The sequence below is a fragment of the Mesitornis unicolor genome, unplaced genomic scaffold (genome assembly GCF_000695765.1).
Source record: "Mesitornis unicolor isolate BGI_N332 unplaced genomic scaffold, ASM69576v1 scaffold26907, whole genome shotgun sequence".
Lineage (NCBI taxonomy): Eukaryota > Metazoa > Chordata > Aves > Mesitornithiformes > Mesitornithidae > Mesitornis > Mesitornis unicolor.
In genome coordinates this window covers 55,141-68,716 of record NW_010197485.1, presented here as the reverse complement: position 1 = coordinate 68,716, position 13,576 = coordinate 55,141, and the positions used below count along the sequence as shown (strand labels likewise).

The 13,576-nt window shown below is 37.6% G+C and overlaps 1 protein-coding gene across 1 annotated transcript in view; it reads right to left on the bottom strand.

The window, feature by feature from the left end:
- The window catches only part of LOC104544071 (RNA-binding motif, single-stranded-interacting protein 3), a 105,659-nt gene that overhangs the window by 45,718 nt on the left and 46,365 nt on the right, over nucleotides 1–13,576 (bottom strand). Inside the window, exon 2 of the mRNA XM_010188823.1 lies at nucleotides 7,406–7,512. Coding sequence (XP_010187125.1) covers nucleotides 7,406–7,512 — 107 coding nt within the window. The remainder of the gene's footprint in view (nucleotides 1–7,405; nucleotides 7,513–13,576) is intronic.

The window sequence follows — 13,576 nt, the reverse complement described above, 5'->3', positions numbered from 1 at the left end:
AGAATTAAGGTTTTTGCTATTTTGTTGCTGCAGTTTTCTAATTGACATCACTGAACAAAGAGATTCTAATAACAGATATACAGTCTGCACCTTTCTTCAAATTTAAGCTCTTTCCTTCAATAAAATGCCGGAAATATCAGAAAGGCCCTGGAAGGCAAGGATTCCCCCAGGAAGTTTGAAGGCCCTTGTTCAACACTTTACTGTGAAAAATTTTCCATGGTCAAAGACAAGGTGCTGTTTCTGGTTTTTCCCCTCTTTGTTATGATTTGAACATAAATGAGTACATTTGCCTCATTAAAAAGACTCTTAGACCATCACATTTGCATTGCTTATGTGAATTGGATTTGTAAATCTCCCAAAGAAATGATTAAGTTGTGGAGTGATCATTAAAAAAAATCATCACCTCTTCAATATCATGTGAAATAAGGTGGGTTTATAATTTCTCTTCCAAATCTCTCCGAACTCTCATAACAACCTTTATCAGCCCAGTATCTGTCTTCCAGCAAACAGAAGTATCAATAAATGACCAAGTTTTAGGTTGCACAGTATCTTCTTTGCTGCTGGGAAGTAGCTTCCACCAACAGCTTCACCAACATATCATTACCTACTCTCAGTTTACGCATCTTTCCCTCTCTGTGTGCAAAAAAATCACCATAATATTGAACTACTACAGAGATGTCCCACACCTCCTCCTCAGAGCCTAATCTTCCATATATCTCCTCAAACCTGCTCTGGCCATCCTACACCTGGTGCTGGAGCACCTGCACAAAAGCAAGGCTGCTCTCACCGCAGGACTTTTTATCACGCAGGAGCCCACTGTCTCATTGGAAAAAAATTGCAGAGGGCTACAAATTAAAAAGGGGTGAAATCCACAGATGTGCTGGGTTTCCCAAGCAGGAGGCTCCCTGAGTTTCTCCTCCTTAAGGTGAGATTTGGATAAATAAGGTTGTACCCTAGGACTCAAGGGATTTCTGTGGTGAACCAATGTGGGAGTTTGACCCGCGTAAGATAAGTCTCTCTTCCCCATCTCTTCTGACTCATTCTCTTATCTTTTCACACTGAAGGATTGACATCCCAGGGGAATGGGTGTGCTCTTGGCTACTACAGTGGAATCAATTGAAATTTCAACACTGAAATTCCTGTACTTGTTTTGTTACCATGTCTAGTAACTGCCAGACATCACAGCTCAAGGATCTCTCGTGCCCTGACAGCAGATACTCTGACTGAAACACTTTGAAGAAGGAAAAGAGAGGAGGAGAAAGGAACCAACAACCCAAATGAGATTCGTTTAAAATACTGATTTAATGAAATAAGCTCAGTCAGCAGTAAAGTTAACTTGGCAGAGTTCCTTCCTTTGATTATTTAAACAGTCCTTTCAGAAGTGTTCCACACGATTAGAAATATTTCTGAATTTAATTCTGAATAAAAAGCATCTTTCTTTCTTAGAGAAGGTTAGATGCATATGAAAGAAAGGGAGCATTTCCCAGTGATGTGTGCTCCTTAAGCAGCTGCAAGTTCTGAGAAAAAAGTGGTTGTGGAAAGGAAAATACATAATATTGAGGCCAAACTTGGGAAATGATTCATGAATCTCAAAAGGTCAGAGGTTGAGCTGATAAACACAATGACAAGTTCAGATGCCCAAATGAATGATAAGAAACCCTTTTTGTCCTACAGAACTGGACTGTAAGTCTGATCTATGCAGCTTCTGTTCCTGGCATTGTGTCACTTTGCTCCCACTTCAATTTATCTGATGAGTTAAAAGGTAAGTGCTGAAGTTTACAAAAGTTAAAATGAAAAAAAAAGAGAATAATATCCTCCTCATAGAGACATACAAAATACAATTTAATCATTCTATTTCCACAGCCAACTCATACATTTAACCTTGCCATCTTCAGGTCTATGAACCATCTGCTTTTGGGGATCTGGCACACCCGTTTTGCTATTAGTCTGATCCTGAGTTAAATCAGCTGTGGATTACAGTCACACCTGCATGCTAGATGTGTGGGTTACAGTGACTTGGGAACACTTCCAGGTATGGCCTGCAGCTCTACTGAAAATGACAGCCCACCAAATATCTGCTGGAGATACAGCAGAGTGTAGAAAAAAATATGTCCTTTTCCTCTGTCTCCAACACCTGTTTATTGTGCATAAAAAAACAACTGTCATGGCAGCAGAATTTGGAGGAAAACCCAACTGCAAGAAAATGTGTGGGGCAAATGGCATGACATTTTTCACCGCAGGAAATTCAAAGTCAAAATGAAAACTAAGAAAACTAATCTCAGATAGCAGGTACAATCCTGATTCTACTTTAACAAAACCATGGCCCTTATTATTAGTAAAAACAGTCCCTTTTAAAATCCTGATTTCAGGGACAGTGATTTCCTATAGGTCACTATTTGAAAATATGTCTATGTGCTTTAGAAGCTCAAAATTCAACCATCTAAACTGGTCTTTGGTGTTTGTGCCACTTAGGCACCTTTTCAAAACGCTGCCCACAGTGGTAATGCCTTGTGTCATGAAGAATTTTTAACTCATTGCTTCGTGTCTTTACACTTATTTGCCAGTTACATTTTGCACTTTTACTTTCTCACTCTGTGTAGGCTTCTCTTCAGGTTCAATTCCTCTCTTTGCTAAACTAAGCTTTTGCTGAAAATAAACATGAAAAATATTGAGCAACGTCTAACTTATATGCATGCTAAATATATAGTAGGTGCTTTTGTGCATGGTTTGCATATGAGTGTACTACTGCATATCTGGACAGGCCTGGAAATTGTCTCCCACAGAAAAGAAAAAGATATTTGGCTAGCTATAAAGTACATCAGCCCTAGACGCTGAGGATTATGGAACGTAACTAGGTAGTATCTATCTTGTAAGCATAAAAAGAAATCTATAACTGAGTTATAAATGAGCTTGGCACAGAGCTACTAATCATTTCTAAATGCCTGCTGCTGCTAAAGAAGGGACAACTGGCACCAGGATCAGTGGCTTCAGGCCCTCACTGGTACTGAACACCAAAAAAATCAGGAAGTCTCTTAAATTACTATTGCATGTTTTTCTCTATAAATTATTGTTTGCATTAGACAGAATTGTAATGAGTAGCAGATAAAAAGATAAACTGTTAACAAAAGCAATATTCTCAAACTACTAGGTCTTCTTATTTTTTTAAGAAAGAATTAAAAACATGTTTAATTCTTTAGGCATTTCACCAACCGATCTTGAAAGAAAACAATGGAGAAAGGGGGAAAGGAGGAACAGAGGGAAGGGGAGGAAATGGAGGTTAACCTCTTGGCTGTTGAGAAACAAATATGTAACCTAGATTACAGAAGCATGAAAGCAATCAATAGAAGAATTATTCGGGGCAGTTATTCAATATAATTGTAGACATCAGACCAAATTCAGTGACAAGGGCTGTCGCATTCAATGGCACATGTTGCTGTTGTGACATATGCACCAATACTGCAATGGTGATGTTCTCTGGCAAGAAAGAGAACACAAATATTTAAATGGTCTACCTTTTACAGAAACTTGCAAATAAAGGTTTCAGAATATTGTGACTGTAAAAAAAATTCCAACTTAAATGCTTTGGGCTGACAAGATACAGAAAGTCTACCATTTCTACAACTGTTCTTTCTAGAAGAATGTAAACAGTAATAAATTTTGGGCTGATGCAAAGCATTTAATTTGTTTTCAGTTTATTTCCTTTCTACCAGATAAATTTCAAATGAATCCTCTTTTAAATACATATATCAAATTATTTTATTCCTGAATAACCAAAACAAAGTAAGAGTAAATCTGCAATAGATTATGTTTTAAAATTTAAGTTGCAGTTTTTAATCCAGTCTGATCTCAATTTGTAACTACTCTTGATTCCCCAGATGCATTTTCAGCTAATGAACTTTTTTTTTGAGAAATGTCACCCACATCTAGACTTGTCAATTGCAATTTAGAGGTAAATTAAATCAAATATTTTACAGACAGAATTTGAATATCATTACCCTCTATCACCATCTCAACATGATCTTGTCAGGGAACGTTTCAAAACAGAATGCTGAATTAAACCAGTGCAACTCAGAAAAAAACTATGCTGAAATAAATAATTAAATAAATAAGTAAATTACTCAGTTATCAGGTAGGTCAGAATTTCACTGCAAATATATCGAACATTTGCAGGTTTCACTCTACATTTATTTCACCTATGTGTTAGATGCCTAATTTGGCAGCCTTTTACAGAGCCATCAGTAACCTAAGCTCTCAGCTCCTCAGTCCAGAACTGGTCAGCCATCACAGATCCTCAGTCAAGTGCCTCAGTAAGCCTGCTGAGCATTTTCTGAGGCTTCAAACAAGAGTGGAAGGGTAAGGACTAGAAAGTGCTATTCATGGTCAGGCATTCTTCCCTGGTTACAACTGGCCAAGTAACCAGCTACCAAAAAAAACCCCTGAAAAGCTTTAGAGAAATTCAGTGTATGCCTAAAGACTCGACTTTAAAAGGCAAGTCAATTTAACAGCCAACTAAAGTATATCTATATGGCTGTGAAGCAATCTACAAAAATGTATTATAGGAATAAGATTTTCTATTACATTCTGCATTAGGGCCTGAAAAATTTACCTAAAAATAATCCTCTCTCATAAAATTCCCCAGAAGCTCTGCATAAAAGAAAGCAAAACCTCTGAGAACGCCATGGGCAGAGAGGTAAAACCTGCTTCTCCCCACCAAATTCTCCTGCCATTTTCCCTGTACAGCAGCGTACTGGGCCCAGTTGCCTGTCTCTGCTTCACATACCCAAACTTGACCCAATTTATGTCACATACCAGTGACAGAACTGTTAGTACCATTTCTCTGGGGTCTGTCCTTCCAAGCAATAATCCTCATGCACACTCAATGTTAATGTTGGTTAAACCTCAGAAGTTTTAAAAATGCCCTTCACATACGTATTCAAGAATGCAAAGGCTTATCTGAACAACAGCCAAAATACATCTTGGTCTAGATACCACAGGATTTGGCCAGGGTGGAAATACTGAGGGAGTAATCTCTTGGACACTATTTCCATGCTGTTCTCTGGGGAAGAAACTAAGAAAAAGCAGAGATTCAGGGAATATTTCCAGATCCCATTTGTAATCAGAACCGTGACACTTGTCATATATCAGTTATTTCGCACTACTCACTGCCTGTTATTTTTAAAAGAAATTAAAGTTGACAGGAATAATTCTAGGAAGGTTACCAGAGTGCTGCTACATAAAGAACAACTGAATGGTACATAGTGGTTAGAGTAAGATCATTAAAGAACAAAGCATCAGAAAAACCCTATTGCATGTGAAATGTAAGAGTAATTACTTAGAAGGATTTTACACTGGGTATAAGAAAATGAACAGTGAGGAAGAAATCTATTAAATGAGTGACCTTAAAAGAGAACACGCATTTCCTGTCTTTGATGCTTTGAGTAGTAAATATCCTATGTGCACCAAGGTATTAACCAATGTTTGTAAACATATGAGAAAAAATCTGAGAGAAAATCTAAGAAAAACTAAGAAAACAGAACACATTCCTAGTTAGAAATATTTCTGACTTTGTATCTTCACAATCTTTCCAGCATTGTAGATCGTACCATGACAACAGCTTTGTAATTGACTGCAAATAACAGTAAGGAATGATAACTCCCAGTACTGAAAACTAGTTTTTAAATGTTGATACTATAACACACAAACCACACCCTGCCTCTAGGTCACGGGGACATCACTGTGCTTAACATGAGCCACTCCACTGGCAGCAAATGAACTACCCGAGATGTAATAAGCAGATGCCCTGAGGCCAACGGTGGCTTGTTGGCTTTAACTTTATATTCTCTTGTTTATTGATTTGAACTGAAGGAAGTATAGAACACTGGAGATAATAATTATGATCATATTTATTATTTAAACAGGGATTTAGAGGTCTTTAAAATATGGATTGTTGACTTTATTGAGGGTTTATTATTGTCTCCTATATATAGACCTTTGTTTTCAAAGCTCTGTATACAACGACTGAAGTCTACCGCTTGAAGTACTTCTTGAGTACTTATTTCTCAGTAGATCCTTAACATGACAAACCACAATGGCTCCTAAGAAGACATCTCCATTTTTTGAGATATACGACATAAGAGACTGCAATGAACCTTTGGACACTTCTGCAATTTCTTGTAGCAAATGTGGCTGCTGCACTGCACTTTCAGCCCACAGAGGTAAAAGTACATTTGAGCATTGCTGTTGGAACAGTGTACAATAACCACCTTGCTGGAGGGTGGTTTCTATGCTTTCAAGAGGTCTTTCTGTTTGTTTAAGGAGCTCACCAATCATGCTAGAGTATGTATGTCATAAGCTAATGGTCTGAAAAATATCAGCTAGCAAAATCAAGTAGTCACAAAAAAGCAGAAATCCTCTAGAAACATATAAGCTAGAAATACCAAATAGCTTTCTTTATTTGTTTTGTAAAATTGAAGTAAATATTGCAAAAACCACCCAAAAAAACCCTAAAAAGAACAAAAACTCACAACAACCTGTATTCTAGTTGGTCACAATTGAGCAACATACATTTTTTCCCTTCAAGTCTAAATCATAAACACAAAGATTAGGTGCTTAGGATAGAAATACTTCTAAGTTCTTCAGTCACATAGCTATAATCATGCATAAGAAGGTATCATGACCAGATCTACCTCATTTCTTCAAGAGTCTTTATCCTACAATAACATTTAAGAAGAGTAAACACACTTTTGAAGAGTCAAATAAATTCCTTTCTTATTTCACCCACATTTGGTGTTACTTCACGTACAAGTTCACAGAAAAGAAACTCCAGTAACAGACTATTTGTAGTATCGTTGAACGTAACAGATTTTTTTATTAACTTTGTACACATGATGGAGTTGAGGCTACTGTAAAATGTTTTGTCTTGAACAGAATGAAGAGCCCAGCAGTTTGGAAAACTTTTACATGGACTACACATTCAGACGTGCAAGTGCATCTTTCCCTTTTGTAACAATAATGTTTTATCAGCAGGAATGATATGGAAGAAATAACATTGCTGAGTTGCTTAAGCGTAAATTAATTGGGCATTTATAAAAGGTATGCCATGGGAGCTGATGGCAGACCAGTAAGAGAGTACTGGGCTCAGGTTCTGGTGCAGACAGAACACTTGTGGTGGGACAAGGTTGCGCACAAGTTCCACACCAAGCTCTGAAATTCTCTTTTCCTGTAACTTTACACTCCACATGCTTTTATAAGCCTCTCTCTCCCTCCTGCTTATATACCTTTTTCTGTGTGAAACTATTGTACTTTGTGTGCAATCTGATTTCTTCATAGCCCTGCAAGGCAGACCTCCAGGTCCGCAGCTGACTTCTGCCAAACCCCGGGAAAATAATTGCTGTGTGGCACTTACCTCTCCTTCTCTGGGCCACGGCCTTCCATTCTGTGTGTATTTGCTTTGATTCTGGCGCTTCTTTTGCCCTCCATCAGCAAATTTGCACAGCAAAGGCTCAGTGGGGGCTGTGAAGACAAGAAACCCAGTCTATATTAGCATCCCCCCCAAAGAAAGTGATTATACCAGCAACAGTAGTGCTTTGTAATACTGGTCTTTTGAAGTAAAATCTTGCCTTCTGCAGATATTTTTTGCCTCTTTTAGCCTTGACTCTACTGGCAGCTGTTCTTACTACCTAAGCTTCAAAAAATATATACTGGCAGCCCTTAAAAGAATTTAGCAAATATTGTTGAAAGAATAATCAGCCTACGCAGAATGTTAAGTTGCTGTAGTGGAATAGTAGAGTCAGGCATTAGTTCCAGCTAAGTTAGACACATATTCATGACCAGCATTAGTGCAAGGATAAACACTGCTTTACTAAAGCAGATTTCTGTTTTTATTGTAAAAACTTTGCAAGAACTTGTTTAAGGAATAAGTGTTCTCACTAGTTTTGTGTTTCTCGGCACCCAGTCCTTTAAAAGTCTGTATAAACGAAATAAAATTGAGACTTTTGCCAAGTACAGTCCAATTAGCTTTCTTTTCCTCTTAACTCCTCTTTTAAGCAACTTGGCAGCTAAGAAAACCCCTTTTCCTCTCCAACTAAGATCTGGTGTGTGTGAATACAATAGTCAGAAGGGCCAGAGCCCCGGGAAGAAAGGATAGTCACAGAGCTGCACACCCCAAAAGGCAGCTCACAATAGGGCCCCCTAGTGAAGAAATTACCACACATCAAATGGGTACAACAGGAAGGGAACTTTATGTCTTGGGCTCCTTTCCCATCTACCCAGCTTTTAAACAGACTCCTAAATGATTTCTCAGCCAAACCTATAATTAGCTTGACGGTGGGAGCTTGGCTTTGCTGCCATCATCTTAAAGAGGCGCCAGATTCTACCCACTTCATTAGGTGTATGTCAGGAGTGTCCTTTATTGCCTACATCAACAGATAAATAAAGCAATACTGGCTTGGCAGAAAGAAATTTAAAAATGAAGAGTCACATCTGAATTTTTTTCAGGAATTTTCAGTTTCCCAAGCATGAAAAGTAGAGGCTCCAGTTAATTAACCAGGGTTTTTTGATGGGAAAAGGCAAGAAACTTGCTTTATTCTTCTTGTTTCCTGTTTCTGGGAAGCTAGAAATGTTGAAAGAATAGAAGTGCAGGGACATAAAGGAAATGTTGCAATAAAGGGGCTAGTTAAGTTGCTGACTTATTAATTTGCAGTAAAAATAATGGTTCGGTTAAAGGCTGAGATAAGTTCATATAATATTAAAACAAGCTCACCTCCCCCAACCTCTTAGGCACAGCCAGCTCAAAATGACCCAGAAAGCGTAGATTTAAAAATGTGACCACTTCAAAACTGCAAGCAAGGAGCAACGCTCTTGGAGAATCTTACCACAATTTCTCATTGGGATAGCACCACTTTGGCTACTTCTGAAGTTTTAATGGCTTTGTTTTTTTCATTACAATTTTACCAGTCTAGTAATTTCCAAGGTCACTAGAAACTCAACTGCAGGGAACAGTCCATTATTGGCAGAAAGCTCGACTGTGTGACCCCAGAGGTCCTTCCCCACCTCTGACTTTGATTATTGCATCTGATTTTGGTAGAAGCAATGCTCAGCCAACCATTTTAAATTTTAAGTAGTGAAGGTTTAAAAGCATACAGGTGGCTGTGGTGATTCTTTCTGCAGGTGGAGAGATTTTTCAGGGCCGATTGCCTTGCACCAATTTTATTCCACAGTGCAAAGCTGCATGATTTCAGAGTGGTTACTTACGATTCATTTTGGAGTGACTGAGGGAGGAGTGGATGCTAAGTCCAGCATTAGAGAAATATCTATTAAACGTCACATCTGAAGCTTCAAAAGCTTTTTGTTTTAAGCATTGAACAACTACCAAGCAACATACAATACCATTAGAAGTAGCATGCAAAAACAATCAGCACACTGGATATTTACACATGCCATGATCATCTGCTAATGTACACATGTGGTATTCACCCATATACTATGATGTGGTTGAGCAAGCTAGGAAGTCCTATGGTTTACTACATATCCTCTCTATATATTAGCCAACCACAAATAGGAAGCTGATGCTTTTCTGGACTTGCCAATATCCAGCATAATCATCTGACAACGTCTTATTCGTTAACTTGGGCCTTCCTAAAGTTGAGTGAGATTGAACAGAACTGCAAAACAAATTTACCCCTCCATCTTTAAAAAAGTGAAAAACATTGTGCAGACTTCTCAGGTGGCATGGAAGAAGATGGAAAAGGGCAATGGTACCAGGCCCTTCATGGGCAAGTTTCTGCATGAAAGCTATATCCCTCTACAGCAAACTGAGGGGAGCTGTGGGGAAAAAGTAGATCTGTGTCGATCAACATTAACATAAGCAAAAAGTTCAAAAGAAAATATTCTGACAGGAAGACAGAGTCCAGATTAGATAGTTTTGGGTTGTTTGTTTTTTAAAAAACCAAACACAGTCACGTAACATATTACATGCAGCAAGACAGAAAATTATCTTATTAGTTCTGAAATGGTGCAGGTCTTAATTGTTTACATTTGTAAACAACTATGGTAACCAACCTCAAAATACAAAGAAATCAAATTATTTATTTTTTTCTTTTCAGGACTTAAGGTAGAGTGCACCAGAGTCTTAGGAGTTCAAACATGTTGCTCAGTAAACAGAAGAACTCAGATCTCTGGTTTACTTCAGTCCTCTTGAAATCCCTTGTAAGAAAGGTTCTCTAGGCTTTCAAGACCAGATGCACATGAATATTTGACATTAGTACCATCATTCTTACTAATCAAATACACAACAACAGAAGATATTGGAAAGAGCATATCCCATTCCACTATATCTGCAAAACTATTCCTTAGTAGAATTCTTTTTAACAGTTTAATGAAATGTCAGAAGTGCTTTTAAAATAATACATTTACTCCAGGCAAGAAAAAAGTAATAAATTGGTACTATGGTTATCAATTAAAAAAGACAATATTTAGGAGCTATTCAAACAATATTAGCATTATGTGAATAATATGGAAGGATTGCAGCAGAAGTGGCATATTATTCCCCCAAACACTTAGAAGGAGAAGAAGGAAAAAGAGGAATCTTTTAAACTTTTTCTGCTTTTGCTCTTATCCATTCCAGACAGACACTCTTCAATTTATGGACTGAAGTTTTACTTTTCTCCATTTCCTCTGCCTGTGTCCCTGCCTCTTCTCCCACCTTTTGTACTGCTGATTTAATAGAAAATATAATTTGGATATCTGTAGATGTTCCTATCTTGAACTGATAAGCACATCTTTCTGTATGGTTCTTGACATCCTCAAAGTTTTGAGCATGTGTGGTATTTTGAAGCATATCTGGAAAATCTACTGTTGGTATTTTCCTGTCAAAAAAAGTGAGAATTGATTCACTTGAGACAAATTTCAGGCTATTCCATCCTGATAAACTCTTCAAGATAGAAAGCACTGCTCTTTCTTTGACTTCTATCTGACAGTAACAAATAGAAATATCAAGAATAAATAACAGTTTTAATCTGAACAACATCCATTAAGCCATAACCCTTTTTTCAAGGAGAAGATTTAAATGCTTGCTGTAGTTCCCATCCAAAGCCTGCTCTAGTTAATAAGACATAAATAGACCTGAACTTGGCTTTCAGTCCTGAGAAGGAAGCAGGATCAAATTGATAGTGCTTCTAAACAGTATTTGCCAAGATATTCAGGGCTGCTTTAGGAGAGAGCAGTAGCTACTAGTGTTCAAATTCTGTTCCCATGGAAGTCAATGGCTAAAGCCGTATCTCTCTTCAATCAGGCCCTGAATTTACTCTAAGAGTTCAGTGGAGGTGAAAGAGAGAGACTGGTTTTCTGTCAATCAAGCCTGTCGATATTGTTGGAGTTCCCTTAGGAGATCAGCTTCTCATGCTCTGCTACTTTAGATGGACAGACTGTGCAGACAGAAAACACTGAACTGTCAAAAGGCTGTTAGATCACCAAAAGCAACCCTGGTATTTAAAACAGGACAAAACCTCTAGATGGAAGGAGATGGGGATAACAGTGCCCCCTTCTCAAATCTGGCAGCCTCTTAGAAATGCTCCATCTCAGGAAAGCAGCTTCAATTAAATTGGAGAATTCAACAAAAAAAGCAAACTTCCAACTAGTTCTGAATACGTAATTTCCTCATTCTTTCCTTCATCGGAAGGCAGATACACTTGAGCTTCTACATATGCAAAAATGTATATATTCATGAGCATGTGCTTCATAAAGGAAGATGAAAGCTGTCATTTGCATTCAGTGAATCTTTTTCATTATTTCAGGTGTTCTGAAACATTTTCTATCTTAAGAGTTACTGAGAAAAGCTTGTCCTTCACAACTTCTGATTCAGTCATGTAGCATCGCCTGGCCAGCAATGGCAAGAATTACATTTATAAAAAAGTAATAATAAGAACATATTTATGTATTCTAACTGCTTTCACTATAAATACTTTTGAAGACAGAATATTTTTCAGCATGTCAGGAAGAGTTTAATCTCTTCTCATCTTGTGCAAAAATGACAGTAACATTTTCAGTAGACAGCCTAGCAACAAGCGCATTGCACACATTCATGTGGGCCTTTAAGCACCTTCATTTTGTTAATGTGAAGGAAAATGATGAGAAAGTCATTGGCATATCAATGAATTGTCAGTGCACAGTCAAAAATCTTTTTCCAAGTATGTTTTTTATGAGAAAGTTGGATTAATTTATTTTTTGGCCTTGCCTAATCCTCCTCTGGCATAAAAAACAGAGCAGAGCAATAACTGAGTTCACAATTACACCAAGCATCCTCAATGATCAAGCTTTGATAACTATTTTTCTTCTTAACAGCCTTCCAAATTTCAAGTATTTTGATAACATTTTCATCTACAAATCACACAGAATATCTGACTGAAATATCCATACAAGAACCAACCCCTTTGCCTGCCACAGATCAATCACATCTAGTCTTTAAGAAAATCTTGGTCCTATGGTAACATCAAAGCCACTTGGTAAGCAGACCTGTTTACTCACACAGTATCTCAGAGGGAGACATGAAAGACAAAAAAGCTCTAGCAGCAAGGCAGGACACAGCAAGTTAAAGTTCTGATTTTATACCTGGGCTCAGATGGGTGTACCCAGAAGGACTACAGTCTTTACAGAACCTGTAGAGCTTATTTTGAAATGAATTTTGCTGTTGTAAGCTTTAAAATTGTAAAACTTCCAGGACTCCATCAGTAGAGCAACTCTGCTCCAGTGAGTCCATTGGCTTCTAGGAAAGTTCTGTCATGCAGTACTTACTTATCTCAAAGTCACAAACAAACAAAACTCAAACTTCAAGAAAGATTAAAAAGCACAACCATAGCTATTCTAGTGTTGGAAAATGAAGACGAATAATTACAAAAGATGGTATGTGATACAAAAGGACACACAAGGACAAAGTGTTAGCTGAGTAAGGAAACTGTAAGTAATGAAGCAAATAAACACATCATCCTATCCCACATGGAGTGCTTGACTTGTTGAAAGACAGTTGATAATTTTGTGAAGTTAATAGATTTTGTCCCAGAAGTCCACGATACTGGATGTGACGTCACAGGACAGACCCTAACATATATACATAGAAGTGCGCTATTGCATGTTCAAATAATTCCCTGCTCCTCAGTGTTTTTGCGAGAGACAGTGCTTCCGTACTGGTCAAGCAATATCCAGCATATTTGTCTAGTAGGTTTACAGCTCAATTTAACTACATGGTAATTCAGTGGACTTGTACAGCTGATTATGAAAGCAAAACGACAAGTTAACATTGCATTTCAGTTTCTACACCATACAACTTTCACAATATAATCATAGAAACTGGGGAAACAGCTTTCCATGACAGAAAAGTACCCCAAACCAATAATTAAAAAGCAAACATTGGTTGGCTAGCAAGAAAAAAAGGTGATTTATTTTTGATAAACTGTATTGTAGCTTAAGTAATTATGTCTAGTTTACCTCCTCATCTTAAGAAATGGGAAGCAACCCTTTCATCTTTTGTATAATAATTATTTCTTAAGAGCAAGAATATATTAGAAAAGGAAAATAAATCCCA